Source organism: Cervus elaphus, chromosome 33, assembly GCF_910594005.1.
Source record: "Cervus elaphus chromosome 33, mCerEla1.1, whole genome shotgun sequence".
Classification (NCBI taxonomy): domain Eukaryota; kingdom Metazoa; phylum Chordata; class Mammalia; order Artiodactyla; family Cervidae; genus Cervus; species Cervus elaphus.
The window spans coordinates 40648231-40673183 of NC_057847.1; the positions used below are offsets into that span (position 1 = coordinate 40648231).

At 40.3% G+C, this 24953-nt stretch overlaps 1 protein-coding gene and 1 non-coding gene across 2 annotated transcripts in view; both read left to right on the forward strand.

The window, feature by feature from the left end:
- The window catches only part of CCDC148 (coiled-coil domain containing 148), a 273527-nt gene that overhangs the window by 119109 nt on the left and 129465 nt on the right, over nt 1-24953 (forward strand). Inside the window, exons 9-10 of the mRNA XM_043894908.1 lie at nt 2659-2797; nt 8293-8499. Of these exons, the coding sequence (XP_043750843.1) occupies nt 2659-2797; nt 8293-8499 (346 nt within the window). The remainder of the gene's footprint in view (nt 1-2658; nt 2798-8292; nt 8500-24953) is intronic.
- Nucleotides 9286-9431, forward strand: LOC122688811. Its single transcript, XR_006339560.1, has one exon. It is a non-coding gene; the product is annotated as a U12 minor spliceosomal RNA (small nuclear RNA).

Consider the following 24953-nt stretch of genomic DNA (forward strand, 5'->3'; position numbering starts at 1 on the left):
TTGCTTTCAAAGGTGGGTGGGAGAGTAGCCTCCTGGGTGAGATTGTTCCCATTTGGCCCAGGGCAATTCTCCAGAGAAAGTTATATCTGTGAATTATCAGCATCTTGATGATGGGAATTCTAGCTCATCAAGGTGACTGAGCCTAGCATCAACAGCAGTCTTTATGTAGATAAATGACAATTTAAAAAAGAACTGGGACTTCTCTGGTTCCCTGGAGTGGCTAAGACTCCAGGTTCCCAATGCAGAGGGCCCAGGTTCCATCTCTGGTCAAGGAACTAGATACCACATGCACAATTAAAGATCCCACATGCTGCAACAAAGATCGGAGATCCCATGTGCCACAACTAAGACCTGGTGCAAATAAGTAAATTAAAAAAAAAAGCAAAAACAGAACTTACTGGACCTAGGTTCTGTCTCTTCCTCCTCCCCAGCACATACACCCCTGCACATCCACATTTGTAGTTAAATATAGATGGAAATTCAAACTGTATTCAAGTCCTTTTGATTACAGAAACAGTTTAAAAGCATAAATGAGGAATGGACTTTGGATCTATTCCTTTTTCTGGTTGCTTGCCAAGTAGAAATAGAGGATTTCTGTGGCTGAATGTGTGTGTGTCCTCAGTCGTGTCCAACTCTTTGCGACTCCATGGACTATAGCCTGCCAGGCTCCTCTGTCTGTGGAATTTTCCAGGCAAGAGTACCGGAGTGGGTTGACATTTGCTACTTCAGGGGAGCTTCATAACCCATGTATCAAAGCTGCATCTCTTGTGTCTCCTGCATCAGCAAGTGGATTCTCTACCACTGTGCCACCTGGGAATCCCTTTCTGTGGCTACCTCTGTTGTTAAAATGCATTTATGTGGATCATGAATGAAATGAGTTCCTTGAGAGAGGACCTGAGATACTGTCCATGAAGACTTGAAAGTGAAAGTCGCCCAGTCATGTTCAACTCTTTGTGACCCCATGGACTATATTGTCCATGGAATTCTCTAAGCCAGAATACTGGAGTGGGTAGCATTTCCCTTCTCCAGGGTATCTTCCCAACCCAGGGATCAAACCCAGGCCTCCCACATTGCAGGCAGATTCTTTACCAGCTGAGCCGCAAGGGAAGCCCAAGAATATTGGAGCGGGTAGCCTGTCCCTTCTCCAGCGGATCTTCCTGACCCAGGAATCGAACCGAGTCTCCTGCACTGCAGTCGGATTATTTACCAACTGAGCTATCATGGAAGCCCAAGGGTGTTTTAAATGCCAAAAATACCCAGGCAAACTTTTTTTTAGGCTTAATACTCCTATTTGAGATTCTTTATTTGTGGAAGCCTTATGGTTGTCTATACATGCATAACTGATTCAGAGAGAACCCAAACCCTCAATTTGTTTAATGAATGAAATCTTGAATTCTTTCTCTGCTATAGATTGTTATGTCATACAGAAGAACTGCAGACTTTGTTTCTTCCTAATGGAACATTTCCAACTCACTTTTTCTTCCTATTACAGAACTGTTAGAGAAGGTATCTTCTTGGAAAAATAATTTTCTTTCTTGCTACTTATCAGAATAACAAAATACCTTAAGAAACTGAGTAACTTGAATGAGGATGGTAAAATTTCAATTAATATCAATGATTTAAAGAGATTTTATTGTTTTAAATCTTCAAATAGTTTACAAGGGCATAGAGGACATATTATAAAAATGCTTTAAATTGCAGTTAACGTTAAAGTAGAAGACCATTGACATGATAGAAATAAACAATAGTAAGTCTTCATCTTAGATCAAAGAAATATTTGTTGCTAATAATATTCACTCTGATTGCATCTGTATTTGATTATTCCAACTTATTAAATAAGAATAATGATATGCAAATAAACTCAATAATAAAGAGACATTAATTCAGTCTACAGTTCAAGCTGATCCTGTAACCTTTTCACTCTGCATAGGGCTTTGCTAATACTTCCTGTAGAACACAAAGCCTAGGAAAGTTCTGAATTCAAAAAGGTATTTTGGAGCATGGTGGCCATGTTAATGGGAAGGTGACTTATAGGGATCCCATGAAAAATTATTTCTTTATCATTTTGAAATCTAATGCCATTGGGTATCTTTTTACTACCAACATTTAGTCATAGCGCCACAATGTAGGAAGTTGAGGGGATAAAGTAAAAGATGATTTTAGACTATCTTTTAATATCAAACCTTAATATGTCCCTTCCTTGGGCCTTAGTTTCCTTTATGTAATTGTTTATTTGTCTACATTTGTATTTCCTCTAGTCTAGAAATAGGAATTTTGTTGAATTAGCAAAATTCCTTTTTAATCTATATGCTTAATAATTTATTTCCCAATGTTTGTTTATTTCATTCATTGTCATGATTTTTAAAATATTGTTATAGGAAAGATAGAATATCTTAAAAATATGATGTCTCATTGTCAAACCTCTTCAAATTAAGCCTGGGACTCATGGCAACATGAAATAATGAATTGAAAGAAACCATTGTGTTAGAATTTAGAGCCTTTTATAGAGCAGACATTTTATTTGGCTAATGTATTTTTTTACAGACTTCATTTTATGTAATCATTGTCATTTTCTAACAGCTTAAACAGCTTGAGGTCCTTCAATCTCTTTGATTACTCAATAATCATAGTATCATGTGATATTTTTGTTGCTTCCAGAAACTTCCAGTTAAGTGATGAAGACCACTGGATTTACCAGGCTGTTTTGGATCAGTATCCTGGGAATCTCTGTGGCAGAAGGACTTTGTATCTGGACATGTTACAAAGATATCTTCCACACAAATCGAGGCATGATTTGGTGAGTGCTGGACCTTATATGCTGCCAAGTTAAATTGTTTTGGTGGTCAATAATTACTAAACTACACACACACACACACACACACACACATCTTCCCTGGTGGCTCAGCAATAACTGAGAATACTCTGCAGTGCAAGAGACCAGTCTGCCATGTGGGAGATCTGAATTTGATCCCTGGGTCAGGAAGATCCCCTGCAGAAGGAAATGGCAAACCACTGCAGTATTCTTGCCTGGGAAATGCCATGGACAGAGGAGCCTGGCAGGCAACAGTCCATAGGGTCGCATTAATTAGACATGACTTAACAACTAAATCACCACCACACACACACACACACACACACATATTTTTTAAAGTTATTTTTAATTGGAGGATAATTGCTTTACAATGTTATATTGGTTTTTGCAATATCAGCCATGCGTATACACATATGTTCCCTCCCTCTTGATCCTCCTACCCACCTCCCACCCCAAACCACCCCTCTAGGTTGTCACAGAGCAGCAGGTATATGTATGTATATACTTTAAATGGTGCTCTAAAATTATCTTTTTCCTACACTCTAGAAAATAATAGGGTTATAGTATGAAGTCTGTCATTTTACAAGACAGTATGGTACATAACTATGCTAAATCCTTTGACTGTGGATCACAACAAACCTGTATGCTGGTCAAAAAGCAACAGTTAGAACTGGACATGAAACAACAGACTAGTTCAAAATTGGGAAAGTAGTACATCAAGGCTGTATATTGTCACTCTGCTTATTTAACGTCTGTGCAGAGTACATCATGTGAAATGCTGGACTGGATGAATCAAGACTGCTGGGAGAAATATCAACAGCCTCAGATATGCAGATGATACTATCTTAATGGCAGAAATTGAAGAGGAACTAAATAACCTCTTGATGAGAGTGAAACAGGAGAGTAAAAAAGATGACTTAAAGCTCAACATTCAAAAAAACTAGATCATGGCATCCAGTCCCATCACTTCATGGCAAATATATGGGAAAAAATGGAGACAGTGACGTATTTTATTTTCTTGGTGTCTAAAATCACTGTGGATGATGACTGCAGCCACAAAATTAAAAGATGCTTGCTCCTTGAAAGTAAAGCTATGACAAACCTAGACAACGTATTAAAAAGCAGAGATCACTTTGCTGACAAAATCCCATCTAGTTAAAGCTATTGTTTTTCCAGTAGTCATGTATGGGTGTGAGGTTTGGACCATAAAGAAGGCTGAGTGCCAAAGAAATTGATGCTTTTGCACTGTGGTTGGATGGCATTGCTGACTCAATGGACATGAGTTTGAGCAAGCTCAGGGAGATAGTGAAGGACAGGGAAGCCTGGTGTGCTGCAGTCCGTGGGGTCACAGAGTAGGATATGACTTAGCAACTGAACAACAACATGTTGCATAAAAAGGTGGGAGACCCCTCTGGCAACATTTATTCTTCTGTGGCTTACTTGCCCCAGAGAGCCTCACCATGGTCTTCTGGGTGGCTCTGCTTGTGTTTGACTTCTATCCCCACCACAACTCCACTTGATCCCCTAGATGGGTCTGAACATAAATGACCAAAATTCATCAATCAGAGTCTTGTCTGAAGTTTCCCTGAGACAGGCCTGGGAAGCTATGGTTGCATCCTTTACTGAACAAGACCACAGAGACAAGGAAACAGAAGTTACCATGTCACCAATGAATTTCACAGTAACTCACTTTAAAACATATATGTAAACAAACATGTATGGACTCTTATCTTTTAAATATTATGGCCATGCCATATAATATTATTACATACTCTGTATTTTTGTAATTGTTTTAAATAAAGTAACAATACTTGAGGGAGGGAGATGGGAGGGAGTTTCAACAGGGAGGGGATATATGTATACCTATGGCTGATTCATCTTGAGGTTTGACAGAAAACAGAAAAATTCTGTAAAGCAAGTATTCTTCAATAAAAAATAAATAAATTAAAAAAAACAATACTAACTTGTGTATAGAATTTATTTTATGTCAGTCATGTGTAAACTCCTGTAGTGCACATAATAGTGGATGAGAGAAGTACTATAATTATCCTTAATTTTAAGGTGAAGAAACTGAAGCAAAGGCAACACAACTAGTATGACCAATGTCTCCTATCTCATCAATCCCCATCCAGTTATTTGTTTTAATTCTGACCTTTATTTTATTGCAAATTCTTGTTATGTAAAAAATATGTTATATAATATTAATAATTCATTCTAGATTTTATACAAGTCTTAATTTATTAAATTGAATCTTTCATTTTATTCCTTATTTGATTGCATTTGTATCTGTGACCAGCTGTTGTTTTTAACTGTGTGTAGACTTTTGTATTTGGCTACTGTTAATATGATAAAGATTTTTGCATTTACTTCTTACATTGGGATAATTAGTATGCATTTCTGTATTGTGTGTACTTCCTTTCTTAGTGTTTGACAAGTTTTAAGCATAGTCTTGGCCTTGAGGACTAAAGCTAGGAACTTTATAGAATGGATTTTAGTAGCTGATTTTTAAGTGAAGCCATAGCCTGTTTCATTACGTACTTAATTCGTTCATTTCAGTCGCTCAGTTGTGTCCAACTCTTTGCGACCCCATGAACCACATAACGCCAGGCCTCCCTGTCCATCACCAACTCCCGGAGTTTACTCAAACTCATGTCCATTGAGTTGGTGATGCCTTCCTACCATCTCAACTTCTGTTGTCCCCTTCTCCCGCCTTCAATCTTTCTCAGCATCAGGGTCTTTTCCAATGAGTCAGCTCTTCGCATCAGGTGGCCAAAGTATTGGAGTTTCAGCTTCAGCATCAGTCCTTCCAATGAAAATTCAGGACTGATTTCCTTTAGGATGGACTAGTTGGATCTCCTTGCTGTCCAAAGGACTCTCAAGAGTCTTCTCCAACACCACAGTTCAAAAGCATCACTTCTTTGGTGCTCAGCTTTCTTTATAGTCCAGCTCTCACATCCATACATGACTACTAGAAAAACCATAGCTTTGACTAGATGGACCTTTGTTGGTAAAGTAATGTCTCTGCTTTTTAATATGCTATCTAGGTTGGTCATAGCTTTTCTTACTAGGAGCAAACATCTTTCAATTTCATGGCTGCAGTCACCTTCTGCAGTAATTTTTGAGTCCCCAAAAGTAAAGTCTCTCACTGTTTCCCCATTTATTTGCCACGAAGTGTTGGGACCAGATGCCATGATCTTAGTTTTCTGAATGTTGAGTTTTAAGCCAGCTTTTTCACTCTCTTCTTTCACTTTCATCAAGAGGCTCTTTAGTTCTTCTTCACTTTCTGCCATAAGGGTAGTGTCATCTGCATATCTGAGGTTATTGTTATTTCTCCTGGCAGTCTTGATTCTAGCTTGTGCTTCATCCAGCCCAGTGTTTCTCATGATGTACTCTGCATATAAGTTAAATAAGCAGGGTGATGATATACAGCCTTGATGTACTCCTTTCCCTATTTGGAACCAGTCTGTTGTTCCATGTCCAGTTCTAACTGTTGCTTCCTGACCTGCATACAGGTTTCTTAAGAGTTGGTTCATGTGGTCTGGTACTCCCATCTCTCTCAGAATTTTCCACAGTTTGCTGTGATCCACACAGTCAAAGGCTTTGGCGTAGTCAATAAAGCGGAACTAGATATTTTTCTGGAACTCTCTTGCTTTTTCAATGATCCAGCAGATGTTGGCAATTTGATCGCTGGTTCCTCTGCCTTTTCTAAATCCAGCTTGAACATGTGGAAGTTCACAGTTCACATATACAGTTGAAGCCTGGCTTGGAGAATTTTGAGCATTACTTTACTAGCATGTGAGTTGAGTGCAATTTTGTGGTAGTTTGAGCATTCTTTGGCATTGCCTTTCTTTGGGATTGGAATGAAAACTGAACTTTTTCAGTCCTGTGGCCACTGCTGAGTTTTCCAAATTTGCTGGCACATTGAATGAAGCACTTTCACAGCATCTTTTAAGATTTGAAATAGCTCAATTGGAATTCCATCACCTCTACTAGCTTTGTTTGTAGTGATGCTTCCTAAGGCCCACTTGACTTCACATTCCAGGATGTCTGGCTCTAGGTGAGTGATCATACCATCATGTACTTAATTAACTATACCTAAATTATATATGGAGAAGGCAATAGCAACCCACTCCAGTACTCTTGCCTGGGAAATCCCATGGATGGAGGAGCCTGGTAGGCTACAGTCCATGGGGTCGCGAAGAGTTGGACATGACTGGGCGACTTCACTTTCACTTTTCACTTTCTTGCACTGGAGAAGGAAATGGCGACCTACTCCAGAGTTCTTGCCTGGGGAATCCCAGGGACGGGAGCCTGGTGGGCTGCCGTCCATGGGGTCGCAAAGAGTCGGACACGACTGACATGATTTAACAGTAGCAAATTATATATATATATATTTTTAGGTAGGAGCCACCTTATCTTGTTTGCTAGGTTCTTTTCTCACATCACTTAGAGGTTAAATAATATATTAAATTCAGAGATATGGGTCTATACTAGCAAAATGAAGAATTATTTAGGTCATCAACTCTTAATTTCAGGTGACATGCCTTTATATAGGGGCATCCCAGGTGGCACTAGTGGTAAAGAATATGCCTGCCAATGCAGGAGATACAAGACACATGGGTTCAATCCCTGGGTCAGGAAGAACCCCTGGGTAAGGGAATAGCAACTCACTGCAGTATTCTTGCCTGTAAGTCCCATGGACCGGGGAGCCTGGCAGGTTACAGTCCATGGGGTCACAAAGAGTTGGACATGGGACATGACTGAGCAACTGCGCTCTCACAGACACACACACACACCTTTCTATAAGGAGTATTTCCGAATCACCTACAGAGGTTTTTCAAACTGCTCAGGCTCTCTCTCTTCCTCTTCTTTAAGACTCAGATCTCCCAGGGTTGGTGTTCACTGGCAGCAGGAACTGTTGATACCCATGTAAGAATGGCATTCCCTTCAAGAGCATGGGATGGGAAGAGCTACAGTCAATGCTATAATTATTTTAAGTTTAGATGTTCTAATATCTGATCGTTTCCCTAATCAATGGCAAACTGAGTTTTTAGGATTATTGTAGCGATTTTCAATGTTTATTAGCACATATCTAACCAAAGCACCTGAAGTTGTTATTAATATAGCAAGACTGATTTAAAGATAGAGTATTTTTAAAATTATATGCAGGGGAAATCATGTTTTCTGCTCATAGATCCATTGTCATATAGAAGTAGAAGTTGTTCTAGGGCCACCTGGCCTGACTCCATCCTGTATGAGAACTTAAGAAGAATAAATGACTGGTCCTCAGTCACCAATTAGCCATGGACCCAAAAATCTGGGACTGGTATCTGGTCCTGATTGTTGTATTTACTATTAAGATGTTTGGTCCTCACTTTTCAAAATCATTGATTTTATTTCATTCTATTCACTTTTCTAGCAATGACAGAACACATAAGTTCAGTTTCATAATAAGCATTTATCATCTGTTGTCTTTTCAGGTCGAACATGAGAAATATTGTGACCAATATCGCTTTGCTAAGGAGCAGCGAAGAATCCTGATATTAAGTTGGAATAAGAATAGGGGAGACTTTATACAGAAGGCTGTGCTGACACTGGCCGAAGCCTGTGCAACTCATGAAATGGAAAGCATGTTGGCTAAGGACAGGAAAAAACAACAGGAAGTGTGTGCTGATCTGAAAGCCAAGGTGAGACACTTTGCAGATGACGCTTCAGTATTTGCCTGAGTATTCATTTCAGAATTCACTTTTCCTGTTTGTTCAATTCCAACCTAAAATTTCTCTAAAAAGCCTATTTTGAATAAAATTGTTAGTTTGAACTATATGAAATTGCAATTCCTTTAAATCAAAACATTGTGAACAATCAACAGTTTCATACAGTTCAACCTGAAGTTACTGTAACAGGAGGTGAGTATTGAAGTTTTGATTGTGGATATCCAATACCAACCACAAATGCTGTACATCAGCGTGAGGTGCGGGATGAAAATGCAGTGTAATTATAGCGTAAATGTCTGATACTTATTCAGACTCATGAACCTCTTATTCATATTAAAGATGTTTTTTTTAAAAAAAGGATCCAGTTACGAAGAGGAGGGAGGATTTGTGAAGAGATATGCTGGGGAGAGCTTGATGGGCTGTGTGAGCTCTCAACAAAGTGAGATGGGAAGCAGTTTGGGTTTTCCTCCTGCCCAGACCCAGTGAGGAACCTCCAGGACAGCTTGGGGAGTTGAGTGGGTAACCCTTGTAGTGGAGTCTTGGGGACTGGTGTCTGAGGCTCGCAGGGAAGTACAGACAGGCCAAAATCGGGAAGTGAAGAGAAACTGCCTTAACAGCAGGACTGCAAACAAGAGTGGCTACTGTGTTGAGAGTAACTGCGCCCCTCAAATGGATCACCGGTGCAAGAGTCCCAGAGGCCCCGGGTGGATTTGGCCTCTCTAGAAGTGTTGGAAGGGCCTTCAAACGTTAAGTCGTATCGTGTTTTAAACTCTTGAGTAAGGAAAATTATGATTGGGGGTGACACTGAATCCTCACAACTAACGTGAGATGAGTTTTTGTGTGGGTGAAGGCTGCCCCTGAGGGGACCTGCCGACTCCGCAGGGCGCCTGGGTGAAGGCTGCCCCTGAGGGGGCCTGCCGACTCCGCAGGGCGCCTGGGTGAAGGCTGCCCCTGAGGGGACCTGCCGACTCCGCAGGGCGCCTGGGTGAAGGCTGCCCCTGAGGGGGCCTGCCGACTCCGCAGGGCGCCTGGGTGAAGGCTGCCCCTGAGGGGACCTGCCGACCATGCAGGGCACCTGGGTGAAGGCTGCCCCTGAGGGGACCTGCCGACCATGCAGGGTGCCTGGGTGAAGGCTGCCCCTGAGGGGACCTGCCGACTCTGCAGGGTGCCTGGGTGAAGGCTGCCCCTGAGGGGGCCTGCCGACTCTGCAGGGCGCCTGGGAGTGGTGATGTGCCCATCCCCCTTATACTTAAAGAGTAGAATGGCCTGGCCCATACAGACTGGAGGAGCTGAGACAGGACGAGGAGTTGACTGATCCTGCACTGATGAAGTCCCTGGACAGGAGACTGTTCGGACCTCACAGAGTTTCTGAGAATACTATTACCCATGAAACTGTTGAACCGGGAGTTAGTTACCTTAGGCAGTTCTCTGAAACTTATTTCTGTAATTGCATTATACTGCCAACTGCTTGTTTGTACTTGAGAAATAAAGGTACATGCGACACATACCCAATTGTATTGAGGTACAGCATACACACAGTAAAGGGCACAGATATTAATTTATTGATAAATGACACAGGAGGAGGATGTGGCAACATTTTATTCTCTTGAAAGAAAAAGCAAGTTGGTAGATGTTACATTATAGCAATTAATAGCATATAAAAACAAATGTCTTGGACTTCCCTGGTGGTCCAGTGGCTAAGAATCTGCCTGCCAATGCAGGGGACACGACTTCAATCCCTGGTCCGGGAAGATTCCACATGCCTCAGAGCAACTAAGCTCATGTACCACAACTACTGGCCTTATACAACTTGGGAAGTCTGGAAGCTCTAGGGCCCTGGAGGCACAACTAATGAGTCTGTGTGCTGCAACTACTGAAGCCTTTCGCCTAGAGCCTATGCTTCACCACAAGAGAAGCCACCACAATGAGCCCCATGCATGGCGACTAGTGAGTAGTCCTTGCTCCCACAACCAGAGAAAAGCCCGCACAGCAACAAAGACCCAGCACAGCCACAAATAAATAAATCAAAAAACAAGCAAATAAATGTATCTGTTTGAAAACATTAGAGGAAAATTTCCTCCTCTGCAGTTTTTTAAACAAAAAGATATTTCTTTTGACATTGCATAAGCTTAGGACCTAAAAGCAATAGAAGTTACATGAAGCTTCCAAGGTGGCTCAGATGGTAAAGAATATGCCTGGGATTTGGAAGACCCAGGTTTGATCCCTGGGTCGGGAAGATCCCCTGGAGAAGAGAATGGCTACCCACTCCAGTATTCTTGCCTGGGAAACCCCATGGACAGAGGAACCTGGTGGGCTATAGCTCATGGAATCACAAAGAGTTGGACATGACTAACAAACACGCACACACAAAGCCCAGTCTACCATGGGCTATAGAGCTAATGCATATTTCATCTCCATCTGTGGCTGGTGAGAAATACTCCGTGATTATGAAAGAATAAAAGAGAGGAGGGATGGTCAGGGGTCTTGACAAATCCTTGTATACTCGTAGTCTGTTTATACTCATTTTGCACACATTATCACTAGACCTTAGGATGTGCTGAAGGGGATATTTTCTGTTTTTGTATCACATTGAGGAAAACATACATGCAGTAGAGTACATAGAACATAAATGTACTATTGAATAAAGTTTTACAAATGTATGCTGCCCATAGAAATACCACTGAGGTCAAGATATAGAAGGGCTCAGAATGCTCCCTCACATCTCTTCTCAGTATATACTGTGCTTAGTCGCTCAGTCGTGTCCGACTCCTTGTGACCCTGTGGATTGTAGCCCACCAGACTCCTCTGTCCATGAGGTTTCTCCAGGCAAGAACACTGGAGAGGATTGCCATGCCCTACTCCAGGGTATCTTCCCAACCCCAGGGATCGAACCCAGGTCTCCCTCATTGCAGTCAGATTCTTTACAGCTGAGCCACAAGGGAAGCCTAAGAATACTGGAGTGGGTAGCCATCCCTTCTCCAGGGATCTTCCTGACCCAGAAATCACACTGGGGTCTCCTGAATTGCAGGCAGATTCTTTCCCACCTGAGCTACAGGGAAGACCCCAATATATACTAGCCCTATCCATGACTACTATTCTGAATTCATCTAATCATTCAAGATTAGTTTTGCTTATTGGTGAATTTCATATGAGTCAAATCATATAGTATATACTCTTTGATCCTTCTTTCATGCATCATATCTGTGAGTTCCATACTTGTTGCATGTCATAATCATCTGGGTAGTATTTTGTGCATATACATATACCAGTTTATTTGTATTTTCTCCTGTTGGTGGACATTTGAGTTGCTTCCAGCTTTTCATATTATGATAATGGTGATATGAATATCCTTGATCTTGACTTATGGTGGTCATAGGCTCTTGTAACTCTTGGATAATTACCTCAGAGTGGAATTGCTGAATCATAAGGCTCATGTTAAATACTTCCAAATAGTTTTCCAAAGTGGTTATAAAAATTTACAACCAGTTTCAGTTAATCCACGTTCTCACCAACATTAATATTGCCAAATCTTTAACTTCAGCTAGTCTGATGAATGTGTAGTGGCACTTCATTATGATTTTCATTTGCGTTTAGAATAAAGATATTGAGCAGCTTTTCTTATGCATATTGGCAATTTGAATATCCTCTTTTGTGAAACAGCCACTTAGGTCCTTTGCCCATTTTTCTATTCCATTGTCTGCTCTTTTTCTTACTCATTTGTATGTTCTTTATATGTTCTATAGGCAAATTCCATTTTTCCTCCCAATCTGTAACTAGTCTCTTCACACTCTTAATGTTGTTTTTTGATGAACAATTTAATTGCAATGAAATTGTTTTCTTTTAATTTTAAATATCTTTGAGATGTAAGTTATATGTGGTTAAAATCATCCTTTTGGGGGGCTTTCCGGGGGTCTCAGACAGTAAAGAATCTGCCCACAATGTGGGAGACCTGGGTTTGATCCCTATGTTGAGGAGGAAATGGCAACCCACTCAAGTATTCTTGCCTGGAGAATTCCCATGGACAGAGGAGCCTGGCAGACTATACAGTCCATGGGGTTGCAGAGTCGGACACAACTGAGTGACTATCACACAAATTCACCCTTTTTATTGTATAGCTCTATGAGTTTCGACAAATGCTGGACATGTAACCACCCCCGCAGTCAGGATATAGAACTGTTTTATCACTCTCAACAGTCCTTCATGCCTCTTTGAAGTCGACACTTCACCCACCTTCAGCCTTTGGCAACTATTGATCTCTGTCCCTATTGTTCTGCCTATTCTAGAATATCATATAAATATAACCAAATAGTATTACATGTGCTCTTTTGAGTCTGTCTTTTTTCACTGAGCCTTTGAGATCTAGCCATGATATTGTAAATGCCAACAGTTTGGTCCTTTTTATTGCTGTAATATTCGATGATATGGGTTTATTACAGTTTGTCCAATCACCAGTTGTCATCAGTTTTTGGCAATTAGTGTCACTTTGCTTATGGTGGAAGTAGGCTTCAGGCTTTCCTTATGAATCTGAGCCCAAGAGAGTGTCTTGCCACTCTTGCACCTTCCCCAGTGCAGATTCTTGCTAGCATTTGCTAGCCTGCTTGGGGAAGAGGCTTTCTGCTTTCTTGGTTCAGCCTCAGTATCAGGCAGGACCTATGTTCTTGGATACTGGGGCCAGAACCTTATCAGTGACTATGCCCTCCTCCCCAGGGCAGATGTACACCTCTGGCCTTGCTGGTTCTTGTGAGGGAGAAAGCTTCCTGTTTCTTCTTCAGGAGAGAAGGATTTCTTTGTCCCCCTTTCCCTAGCCTCAAAGGGTCTACACTTTCGCCCTGAGGGTTTGCAGCTCTGCCTCCCTCCCCACCCACAGTGCCTTTTGTTCATTAGGTCTTTGTTCCTCTCTGGCTGGTTTGTGTGACCACAGGAGTCTTCCTCTGCTGCCTTCTCTGACCTGGATCTTTCTTAGGAACATTCTATGAGATTTATGAAGAAAAGCTTGTGAAGGGGTGTAAATTCCCCTTGCATCTGTAGCTTCCATATGGCAGAAGCTGAGACTCTGCCACAGCAGCAAATTGTTAAAATGAAACTATGGAATCATCATAAAATTTTACTTGCAATCTTCTTATGCCTTCTGAAATGGCCTTGTCTTTCCCAGGGGCTCTGCCTCAGGTAAATAGCTCTCAAATTGCCTATCTTGTTGGAGGCATCCACCTTTCTTTAAATATCAGGCTAGTTTATTGTCCTATGTCTTCTCTCTGTTAGATTCAAGAAAAATTTTCATGTTGTAGGCTATCCAGCTTTTCCTTGTGGTTAAAGTCGGAGTGAAATTGTTTTCTGGTTTATGGAAGGTCCTAATGCAGTACAGTTTATCAATCTTTTATGTGCTATATTTAAGAAATCATTGGCTAGTGGCATGGGGTTGTTTTCAAAAGTCTGAGATATTTCTGCCCAACAAGGCTCCTGCCAGAGGTCTAGGCTCCACCCAAAACAGTGAGTTGGAAGAGCAGTAAATGGGAACTTGAAGCTGGAAAAGAAGTAGCTGAAGGAAATTATGTATGGGGAAATTTTCCAGGAGCAGCCCAGGCAACAAAACTGATAGGAAGGGAAGAGTCAGCAGCATTAAGCACCTACTGAGTTTACCAGACAGCCCCAGTTACCATCCACGAAAAAACTGCCTTTCCCCTTTATCTCTCCTCTCCTTTTCCTTCCCACTCCTGGGCGCTGATGGTCTAAGCATGTAGGGAATAAAAGGAAATGTTATCTTCTGAATAAAGAGGGAAGAGTTGCTTAATCTGTTAGAACTAGATAGTTTAATTTTGAATCAAGAGTATATTTTGTGACTTGAAGTGATTGTGGGACCCTCTGTAATCCAAGAGTGAGCTATGGTTTCTGCCTAGGTTTCATCTAGTGACAGGAGAAATATCTGAATAGGGGACAGAAATAATGCTGTGTTTTGATTATTTCCCACACATCATGCTGCCCAGTGTATCAAGCATAATCTGTGAAGTGCCCTCAACATCTCAGACATTTGAAGAGATGATTTATAGGCATTTTCTGATATTACTCTCAATGACAAATCTAAGTTAAGGTGTGCAACTGCCCTACACAGCTTTGCATATGAGTGCTGTAGAGCACTCAGCCGTGAAATCATGGGCTGGATTCTGTGAAGGCAACATAATATGGGTCTCTTCAGAGACACATGGTCACAATATGGTGAACAAATATCTCTGAACTTTTAGAGATGCAGCCTCCAAAGAGTAAATGTGGGCAGAGAGTGGAAAAATTGGAGCATAAAGTAAACTGGTAAAATGGATTCTATTTTTCATAGAGACAGTATTATTGCTGGAGTCTGTGTTCCTGATCAAGAACTGAGGCTCAGGAAATTATAGTTCATAACAAAAATATATCATAAAAGAAAAGTGGTAACTGTATTAATTCTGTAGTAATTAAAAATATTAAATTATTTTCATCAGTTCAGTCACTTAGTCGTTTCTGACTCTGCAACTCCATGGACTGCAGCATGCCAGGCTTTCCTGTCCATCACCAACTCCTGGAGCTTGGTCAAACTCATGTCCATGAAGTCAGTGATGCCATCCAACCATCTCATCCTCTGTTGTCCCCTTCTTCTCCTGCCTTCAATCTTTCCCAGTATCAGGATTTTTCCCAATGAGTCAGTTCTTTGCATCAGGTGGCCAAAGTATTAGAGCTTCAGCTTCACCATCAGTTCTTCCAATGAATAGTGAGGACTGATTTCCTTTAGGATTGACTGGTTTGATCTCCTCGCAGTCCAAGGGACTCTCAAGGATCTTTTCCAACACCAAGTTCAGAAGCATCAATTCTTTGGTGCTGTTCCTTCTTTATGGTCCAACTCTTACAACCATACGTGACTACTAGCTTTGACTAGACAGACATTTGTCAGCAAAGTAATGTCTCTGCTTTTTAATATGCTGTCAAGGTTTGTCATAGCTTTTCTTCCAAGGAGCAAGAGTCTTTTAATTTCATGGCTGCAGTCACCATCTGCATTGATTTTGGAGCCCAAGAAAAGAAAGTTTCTCACTGTTTCCATTGTTTCCCCGTCTATTTGCCATGAAGTGATGGGACCAGAAGCCATGATCTTAGTTTTTTGAATGTTGAGTTTTAAGCCAGCTTTTTCACTCTCCTCTTTCATCTCATGGTTTTTTTAAAACCTGGAAAGAAACTTGGAGATTTATTCTCAGTCTTCATTTTACAAGTCCAAAAGCTGATGTCCTGAAAGACAAAATGGCCTGACTTAAAGTTCATGCCAGCTCATTTGATTTGAAATTCAATATTATCTCTGCCCTACACAGCTTTGCATACAAGAATCTTATAAAATAATAGAAGATATTGATTATACTGTGGGCCCCAATGTGCTATAAAATAGACTTACAGAATGTGAAAAATATTACTTCATTGTATCATAAATTTGATCTTTCTAAAACCAACATGCTAGCTATAATAAACATTAGTTAAATATTTAACCATAATTTTGTTCTTAGTCTTGGAATTTAAAAGGGCTTTTGGGGAGTGATTTAGATGATTTGTGTCTTTAAGGAAAGAGCTAAAGGAATTTTGAAATAATGTGTTCTCTCTCTGTTTTAGTTTTCTATCAGCAACAGCTGCTGTAGCAAGTGGGGACTTTTAGGCCTCTCACAAGACGGGTGAGAGGAAAGTGGGAAAATAGAGCTCTCATTCTCTTGCTCCCACAAAACCTTCAGTTTGGTCCCCTAAATTTTCTCAGACTGCTAGCCCCAGACCCTCCCAGCACTAGCCTGGACCACTCTGTTAGCTGTGTATTTGATTCCTTAACATCTTCAACTGTCTATGGAATGACTGGGGGGCCTTGTTCCCAGATCTGTCTCACAACTGACTTTCTCTGTCTCCATGCTGGGTGGCCACGTACTGCTAAGAAAAAGTCATTTTATCCAGACTCTGAATGAAATGTCCACATGAGAATGCTCAGTCTTATCCTTGTTTCACCAGTTCTTCCTAGTCCTCTTATCCCTGTTTCAAAGAATTGCGTGTGTGTGCTAAGTCACTTCAGTCATGTCCAACTCTTTTGACCCTATGGACTGTAACCTGCCAGGCTCTTCTGTCCATGGGGATTCTCCAGGCAAGAGTACTATAGTGGGTTGCCATGCCCTCCTCCTGGGGATTTTCCTATCCAGGGACCAAACCTGTGTCTCTTCTGTCTCCTCCATTAGCAGTGGGTTCTTTACCACTAGTCCCAACTTTAGGTAAGCCCCAGATGGGTCCTTAAAAGACTCTTGGGCTTCACTGGTAGATCAGATGGTAAAGAATCTGCCTGCAATGCAGGAAACAGGGATTCAAGATCCCCTGGAGAAGGGAATGGCTATCCACTCCAGTATTCTTGCCTGGAGAATTCTGTGAACAGAGGAGTTGGTGGGCTATAGTCTGTGGGGTCACAAAGAGTCGGACATAACTGAGTGACTAACACTTTCACCTAACACCGTATACCCTCCCCGTCACACTCCCAGAAGACAAACCACTTCCTGCTTTATCAATAAAATGAAGTCATGGAGAAATAAGATTAATCCTCAATTCCTATCTCCTCTGCCCTGTGTCTGTCTCCTGCTAGTCCCCTGCTCTCCCCCCTGATGCACAATGTGAGATCTTCTACACATTCATGTCCAGTCCTTTCCTCTGGTGTTTGGGATTCTGACCCATATAACCACTTGGTTCTACTGTTTACCCCCTTTCCTTTATTTTTACTCTCTTTATTTTTACTCTGTGGGGTATTCCTCTCTGTCATCCTCTAGGTACTGGGCATCCTTATTCTCTACCCTTTCATTTGAAATCAAACTTTTGAAAGAATAATCTAGATTATTTTTTTCTTCAAGACTTGTGATGTCTTCCCTCCATCAAATTCCTATCCTCTCTCCAAGATGGTGAGCGACCTCTGTATTACTTAATGGAATTAACACTCTTTCATCCTGATCCTAGTGGACCCCTCTGCTTCTTTCTCACTGTTGACTACTCACTCTGGACACTTTTCACTCTGTCAGCTTCCAAAATATCATTCACTCCATCATGTCTTAAGGTGATTCTCAGCCAGCCTGTGTACTTGTCACTCTGCCCCTCCTGTAACCCTGGTTTCTTCCAGGATTCTGTCCTTGCTCTTCGTTCTTCTCTTTCTACTTCATTGGCTCTCCATCCCTCTTATTATTTTCTCTACTTTATATGCTAATTACTGTCAAATCATTCTTTCTCATCTCTGAACAGCTCTCTTTTGAACCTCATTTATCCAGCTACATGCTAGTTATACCAACTTAGAAGTCTACAGATACCTTGAACTCAGTGTCCTAAATAGAAATCTTTGTTTTCCCATAATAAATTTGCACTTCTTTCTTGAAACTTATCTTAGCTTCCTCTTTTTCCTCACCCTCATAGCGACTTATCAAATTTGGGAAATTTTCTGTCTTAACTATAAAGCCTTTCCTTTCTATCATGGGGCCTTGGCCACTGTTTCTGAACTGTTACTGCAGCCTTCTAATGGCTATGCTTCACATCCCACAAAAACATTTCTGTAAGTTTTCCCCTAAACTGCAGGTAGCGTGCTCTATCTAAAAGTGTTCTGGTTATTTGGGTTATTCCATCCCTTGATGACAACTCCTCAGTAGCACCCCTTTGCTTGCAATATGGCTAAACTTCCTAGCATGGCTTTCTAAGTCCTCAGTAACATAGGCCCCGGCTCCCTTTCTAGCCTCCTTTCTTGATACTCCACTTCATATTTAACAGTTTAAACATGCCAAACTACCTGTAATCCTTTCTCCATCTCCAGCTGCTACTGCATCGTACAACATTTTATTCCCTGACCTTGTGCCCTTGCTCCTGCCACTGTTGGCTTGTCAGGAATGCTGTTCCCGCCTGCCTTTATCTGGTTAAGTCTCACTCATCTTCAAGATTTAGTTCAAATGTCTGCTACAGGAAGACTTTCTTGGGTCTCTGGCTAGGTTCAGTCCATTCTTGGTTATCCCTAGCCCCTTAGAGATAATCATAACTTCAGTGATTCTGGCACACTGGAAAATCTAGGTCCCCTATCCAGCTGCAGGCAGGAGCCCTGTCTTATTTATTTTGGTAAAGCATATACCTCCTATAACTCTTCTACTCCTCTAACACCACCCTCGCAACAAATTTCTCAGTGATCAGAACATGACTGATGCTGAGTGACTCTTGCTGAAGTATATAATAAGCCTTAGGCATTTTTCTCTTCTTGATGTGTGTGTGCTAAGTTACTTCAGTCATGTCTGACTCTTTGTAACCCTACAACTATAGTCCACCAGGGTCCTCTGTCCATGGGATTTCCCAGGCAAAAATATTGGAGTGGGTTGCCATTTCCTCCTCCAGGGGATCTTCCCGACCCAGGGATCGAACCCATGTTTCTTACGTCTCCTGCATTGGCAGGCAGGTTCTTTACCACTAGCGCCACCATTCCTCTTGATATAGTACTATTTTAACTACCTTCTTTCTACCTTATTTATTTACAAGGGAATCTTCTGTAGAAACAAGTATGTGGATGTTCAAAGTCATTAAGAAGTGAAATACAAGTCTTAATTGTCAACATTGAATATGCTGTGAAGTCACATATGGTTTTACAAAGAAAAGCTGATAATCTATAAAACTGAGGTGTGTTTCAGGCATGGACCATGTTATCAGGTACTTACTCTTCTCCAGTTCATCTTCTTCTTGTGCCCTTCCCCCCATCTCTGCCTATCTAATGAATGACTTAACCAAGAAAACATAGTAGTAAGGGAAATCAGATAATAATGAGATAGAAGATACTTTTTAAAATAAATCATATTTGAAATACCCTTTCCGTATTTCCCATGGCATCAGCTCCTCCCATAATCTCCGTTCTCCACAGATTTTAGCCTCCTTTGCTGTTGGAGAACAGACTTAGGTTTTATAAATTGCATGGTGTATGGTACTATAATATAGTCTTTGAGTTTCAATTCCACTGATAATGAATAACAGATACCATGGTAAACAACAATAAAAAATGAACAAGGTATTATTTTAAAAGTGTTTGTAGGCATTGGACAGCCAGTGCCTGAATAAGATCCCTAAAATAAGAGAAACCTTAAAGATGAGCCCTGTATTCATCTTGGGTTTCTTTCTGACATCATGGGTTATTCATGGTTTTTTTGTTCATTTTGTTTTCTTTTTTTGGCTGTACCTTGTAGCTTATAGGATCTTATTTCCCCCATCAGGGATTGAACCTGGGCCCTTGGCAGTGAAAGTCCTAACCACTGGACTGCAAGGAAACTCCCCTGACATCATGTTTTAATATAAGGAAGAAAGAGAAATAAACTAAGCAGTAAATTATAATCTCAATAGGTGAAGAAAGCAGATATCAGAGTTTGGGTTGCAAAGGCGCCTGGGATTTGGGGGATAGGGTACCAGAGATAAAGGAACAGCAGATAAAAGCCTTCAAAATGCCTACAAAAAAATCTCATGTGTTCTTTGCCAACTTGTAAGCTCTGAATGCAGAGAATGAGATGCCAAGAGGTCAAAAGAGAACAACTACTAGAAGGCTGAGAACTAGATTTCAGAGGTCACATGGTTTTGGGGAGGTGTAGATATTGGAATCCTAACTGAGCTCATGTGGAGAAATCTTGGTGAACACTCTATAGACATTCAGCTGAAACTCCAGAAAGGTCATGCCTTAAGGATATGAATTACACTTAAGGATTGTGGACAAAACTGAAACTAACTTACCCTAAAAAAGGTAAAAATAAAGCATCAACACAATCCAGGAGATTTTTATGACAATTTAACTACCTTTCAGACAAAGACTAAGCACTCTTTAGAGAAAAATAATATAACTTAGAGCCTCTACAATAGATCCTTCACAACATTCATCCCAAAATAAAAATTACCAAACATTCAAAGAAACAGGAAATAGTGATGGACAGATAATAAAGGAATAAAACAGTCTCAGAAATGATCTATATATTATAGTTAAAAGGTAAGAACTATAATAATTATGATTAATGTGTTAAAGAAAACATAAGTAAAGATGAAAATGGATAAAAATATGGAATACTTCAGTATAGAATTAAAATATATAAAAATGAATCAAATGAGCATTTTAGAAATGCAAAATATAATACCTTAAATTAAGAACTCATTGAATGAGCCTTAAGAGCAGACTAGACATATCAGAAGACAGAATTAATGAACCTGGAGATAGAGCAATAGATCTTCAAACTGAAATATATAAAGAGAAAAATAATAAAATAAAAAGAATAGAGAAGAGAGCATTAGAGAAATATGAAAGATAGTAAAAAGATTTAATGTACATGTAGTTAAAGCCCTAGAAACAGGAGACAGAGAATGAGATATAGGCAATATTGAAGAAGTGACATATGAGAGCTTACCAAATTTGTTGAATGATATCAATTTGTATTTTCAAGAAACTCAGCAAACTCCTAAGATGGATAAATACAAAGGAAATTATTCTGAGGCACATAATAATCCAACTACTGAAATGAAAGGTAAAGACTAATACAGTTAAGTGAAGAGACAGATATGGCATGGACATCCATCTTGCTGCTGCAATCCCAAGCAAATACAGCGTGTTCTGGGGTCAGTGGTGACGGCAGCCAGAAGCAGTATGTCCTTTACTAGAACAGCTTTGTGGTGTGTGATCTGGATGTTGTTCCTGGACGCTTAGTCTAGAGCTTGCTTCTCAGACCCTTCCAAAGACTGTGAACTTTTTAAAGCCCTGTAATTAATACTTCCCTTCTTTAACTAGGGTGGATTCTGTTGTGCACAACTAATAACTCTGGCACAGATGATGTCTGGGTCCTGCTATGCTATTCTAACTTGCCTGTGTGACGATTGCAGGTTAAGATGAGCAGGAGTCAGAACCAGTGATGGCCCATCACTTACCTGGTCCAGCTGAAATTAATGCTAAAGGCACATGGGACCGTATATAGGATCATCTCAAAGGGAGGAGTGATCACAAAAAGCTTACCGTTCAGTCACATGGCCTAAGGGACTAGATGCAGGGGCAAGGATGATTTTACCACCTGATAACAATCTTTCAATGTCCATAGTGTTAATTGTGTGTGCTCAGTGACTCAGCCGTGTCCGACTCTTTGCAACCCCATGAACTGTAGCTCACCAAGTTCTTCTGTCCATGGGATTTCCCAGGCAAGAATACTGGAGTAGGCTGCCATTTCCTCCTCCAGAGGATCTTCCCAAGTCAGGGATCAAACTCATGTCTCCTGCAGCTCTTGCCCTGGTAGGCAAATTCTTTATCATTGAGCCACCTGGGAAGCCCACAGTGTTATTAATATTTACTTCTGTTTATCCTTCTGACATCATCTCAGGGATATTTTCTATGGTAATGAGAGATACTGCAAATTTCTTCTTGGGAAATAATGATCCTCACGTTATATACTTCCTTAATCAAAAAAGAAAAAAAAAAACAGTATAATTGGAAAACCTGGATGCTTCGTTTACCACAGGAACTCGCAAGGATTCAGTAGTTTCTGCCAATTTAGGACGTTTGTTCATGAATATCTTGGTGTGGTTAACTGTGCCAGGCACCACTAGCCCAATGTTGAATCTTGTGCAGTGCTGCCTGGGTACTATAGCCTCTGCAGGTGAAGACATTCAGAGAAGTGTGATTAACCTTGGATATAATATCAGCAGAATCAGGAGAACTTTGGGGAATCATACACATCCATGCTAGAGTGATTTTTGGTCACAGAGGCAGATAACATTTCCTCGGTACAGCTATCTTATGCTGTCTGTGGCTCCTGGCAGATAGCTAATTGAAATTGCACAGGGCCTGGGGACTTGACGAATCTATGTTTTAGTTCCAAGTAATGTATTCAAAGTAGCCCCACTCTTTTTTTTTTTTAAACTGTTTAATATTTAGCATGCATTTAAAAGTTTTTTAGTTGAAGGATAATTGCTTTATAGAATTTTGTGATTGTCTGTAACACATCAACAAGAATCAGCCATAGATATACACATGTGCCCTGCCTCCCGGACCTCCCTCCCATCTCTCTCGGCATCCTACCCTTCAGCCTGCCGCAGAGCCCCAGTTTGAGTTCCTTGAGTCATTCAGCAAATTCCCATTGGCTATCTATTTTACATATGGTATTGTAAATTTCTTTGTTACTTCCTCCATACATCTCCCCTTCTCCCTCCTCTCCTCCCACCATGTCCATAGGTCTATTCCCTATGTCTATTTCTCCATTGCTGCCTGGAAAATAAATTCATCAGTGCCATCTCTTTAGATTCCATATATGTGTGTCAGTATATATTTAAATTTCTCTTTCTGACTTACTTCACTCTGTATAATAGGCTCTATTAGTTTCATCCACCTCATTAGAACAGATTCAAATGTATTAGTTCCAAGTAATATATTCAAAGTAGCCCCACTGTTAAAATGTCTTAGTTTAAAAACAATACATTTGTCAGCATTGGGATCTATTTATAAAGTCTAAAAGAGACTGTACTTTTTAATGTTCTTTTCAATGAGAGCCTTGCATTTCAATGGCAAGTCATAACAACATCTCACAAGATGTTTTGCAAGTGAGGATTCTTGGTGTGACATATATCGTATGGAATGTTTGTATTTTACAGTGACTGTACAGTATAACTTTAGGAAATCGTAATTCAATGATTAGATAATTTAAGAGAGGAAACCACAACTTGGACTGGAAAGTCAGTGTTTTTTTAAATTATTATTAAAAATAAGCACATATCTACTAAAACATCATGGGTCTCAATGAACAGAATAGAGAGTCTAGAGATAGGCCCACACATCTATGTTCAATTGCTTTTCAACAAAGATACAAAGTCAGTTTAGTGGAGAAAGGGTAGTTTTATGAACAAATAACGTGGGAACCATTGAATACTTAGGTGAAAAAAATAAATGAACCTTGATACATACCTTGTGACTCGTATAAAAATTAACTCGAAATGGATCATTGACCTCAGGGTAAAACTGAAAACTAAAAAACACAAGGAAAGACAACATATGAGAAAATCTTTATAACCTTGGGTTTAGCAAAGATTTCTTAAACATGACACCAAAAGCATTACTCCTAAAAGAATAAAAACGCAGGCCTCCCACTAGGAGAAAATATTTGCAAATCACATATCTGATAAAGAATTTGTACTAAAATTTATAAAGAATTTTCAGGGTTTATAAAGTATCTTATTTACTTAGTAATAAGTAAACAGCCTAATTAAAAAGGAGTAAAATATTTGACCACTCTTAAAACAAGTCATATGGCAAATAAGACATAAAAAGATGCTCAATATTACTAGTCATTAGAGAAATGCAAATTAAAACCATAATGCTATGTATGTGCTAAGCTGCTTTAGTCGTGTCAGACTCTCTGCGACCCCATGGACTGAAGCCCACCAGTCTCCTCTGTCCATGGGATCTCCCAGGCAAGAATACTAGAGTGGGTTGCCATGCCCTCCTCCAGGGGATCTTCCTGACCCAGGGATCGAATCCACATCTCTTTATGTCTCCTGCATTGGCAGGCAGGTTCTTTTCCACTAGTGCCAACTGGTAAGCACAAAACCATAATAGAATATGACTATAACCTATTTAGGAAATCTAAATAAAAAATCTGATCGTACCAAATATTGACAAAAGATGTGAAACAAGTTGAATTCTCAAACATTGCTGTGGGACTGCAAAACGATCATCACTTTGTATAACATTATTGCAGCTTCTTATATTAATAAATGTACTTTCACCACATGACACACTTCTTATAGATATTTACTCATTTAAAATGAAGACTTATTTTCACACAAAAACCTGTAATTGAACACGTATAGCAGCTTTATTTGTGAATGCTAAAACTGGAAGCAACCCAAATGCCCTCAACTGGGGAAGGGATGAACAAACTATGATACTTCCATTATTCAATGGATTATTACTTAGCAAAAAAAGGAACAAACTACTGATACGTGCAACAACATGGATGAATATCAGAGGTATTGTCCTAAGTGAAAAATGCCAAACACAAAAGGCTACACACTATATGATTTCATTTGTAGGATCTTCTTGCAAAGACAAAACTATAGGAACTGAGGAAGGAAGGACTTCCCCAGTCAGCAGGAGAAAGGCAATAAGAAGGCTTCATGACCACCTGTCAAGTTTATTTTCCAGGTTGCACAATCTGGTCCACTTGGCCCCCCATGAATAAGCACTTACTCATACCTGCCATACCTGGCAGCAAGCTGAACAGTGTAGTCTATTTTAGGTGGTTGACATCCAGCCAAAATTAAGAGATCATTACTATGAAAGAAGGGCTACCCAGGTTTCACTAGTGGTAAAGAACCCAAATGCCAATGCGGGGGACATAAAAAGATGTGGGTTCAGTCCCTGGGTCAGGAAGATCACCTGG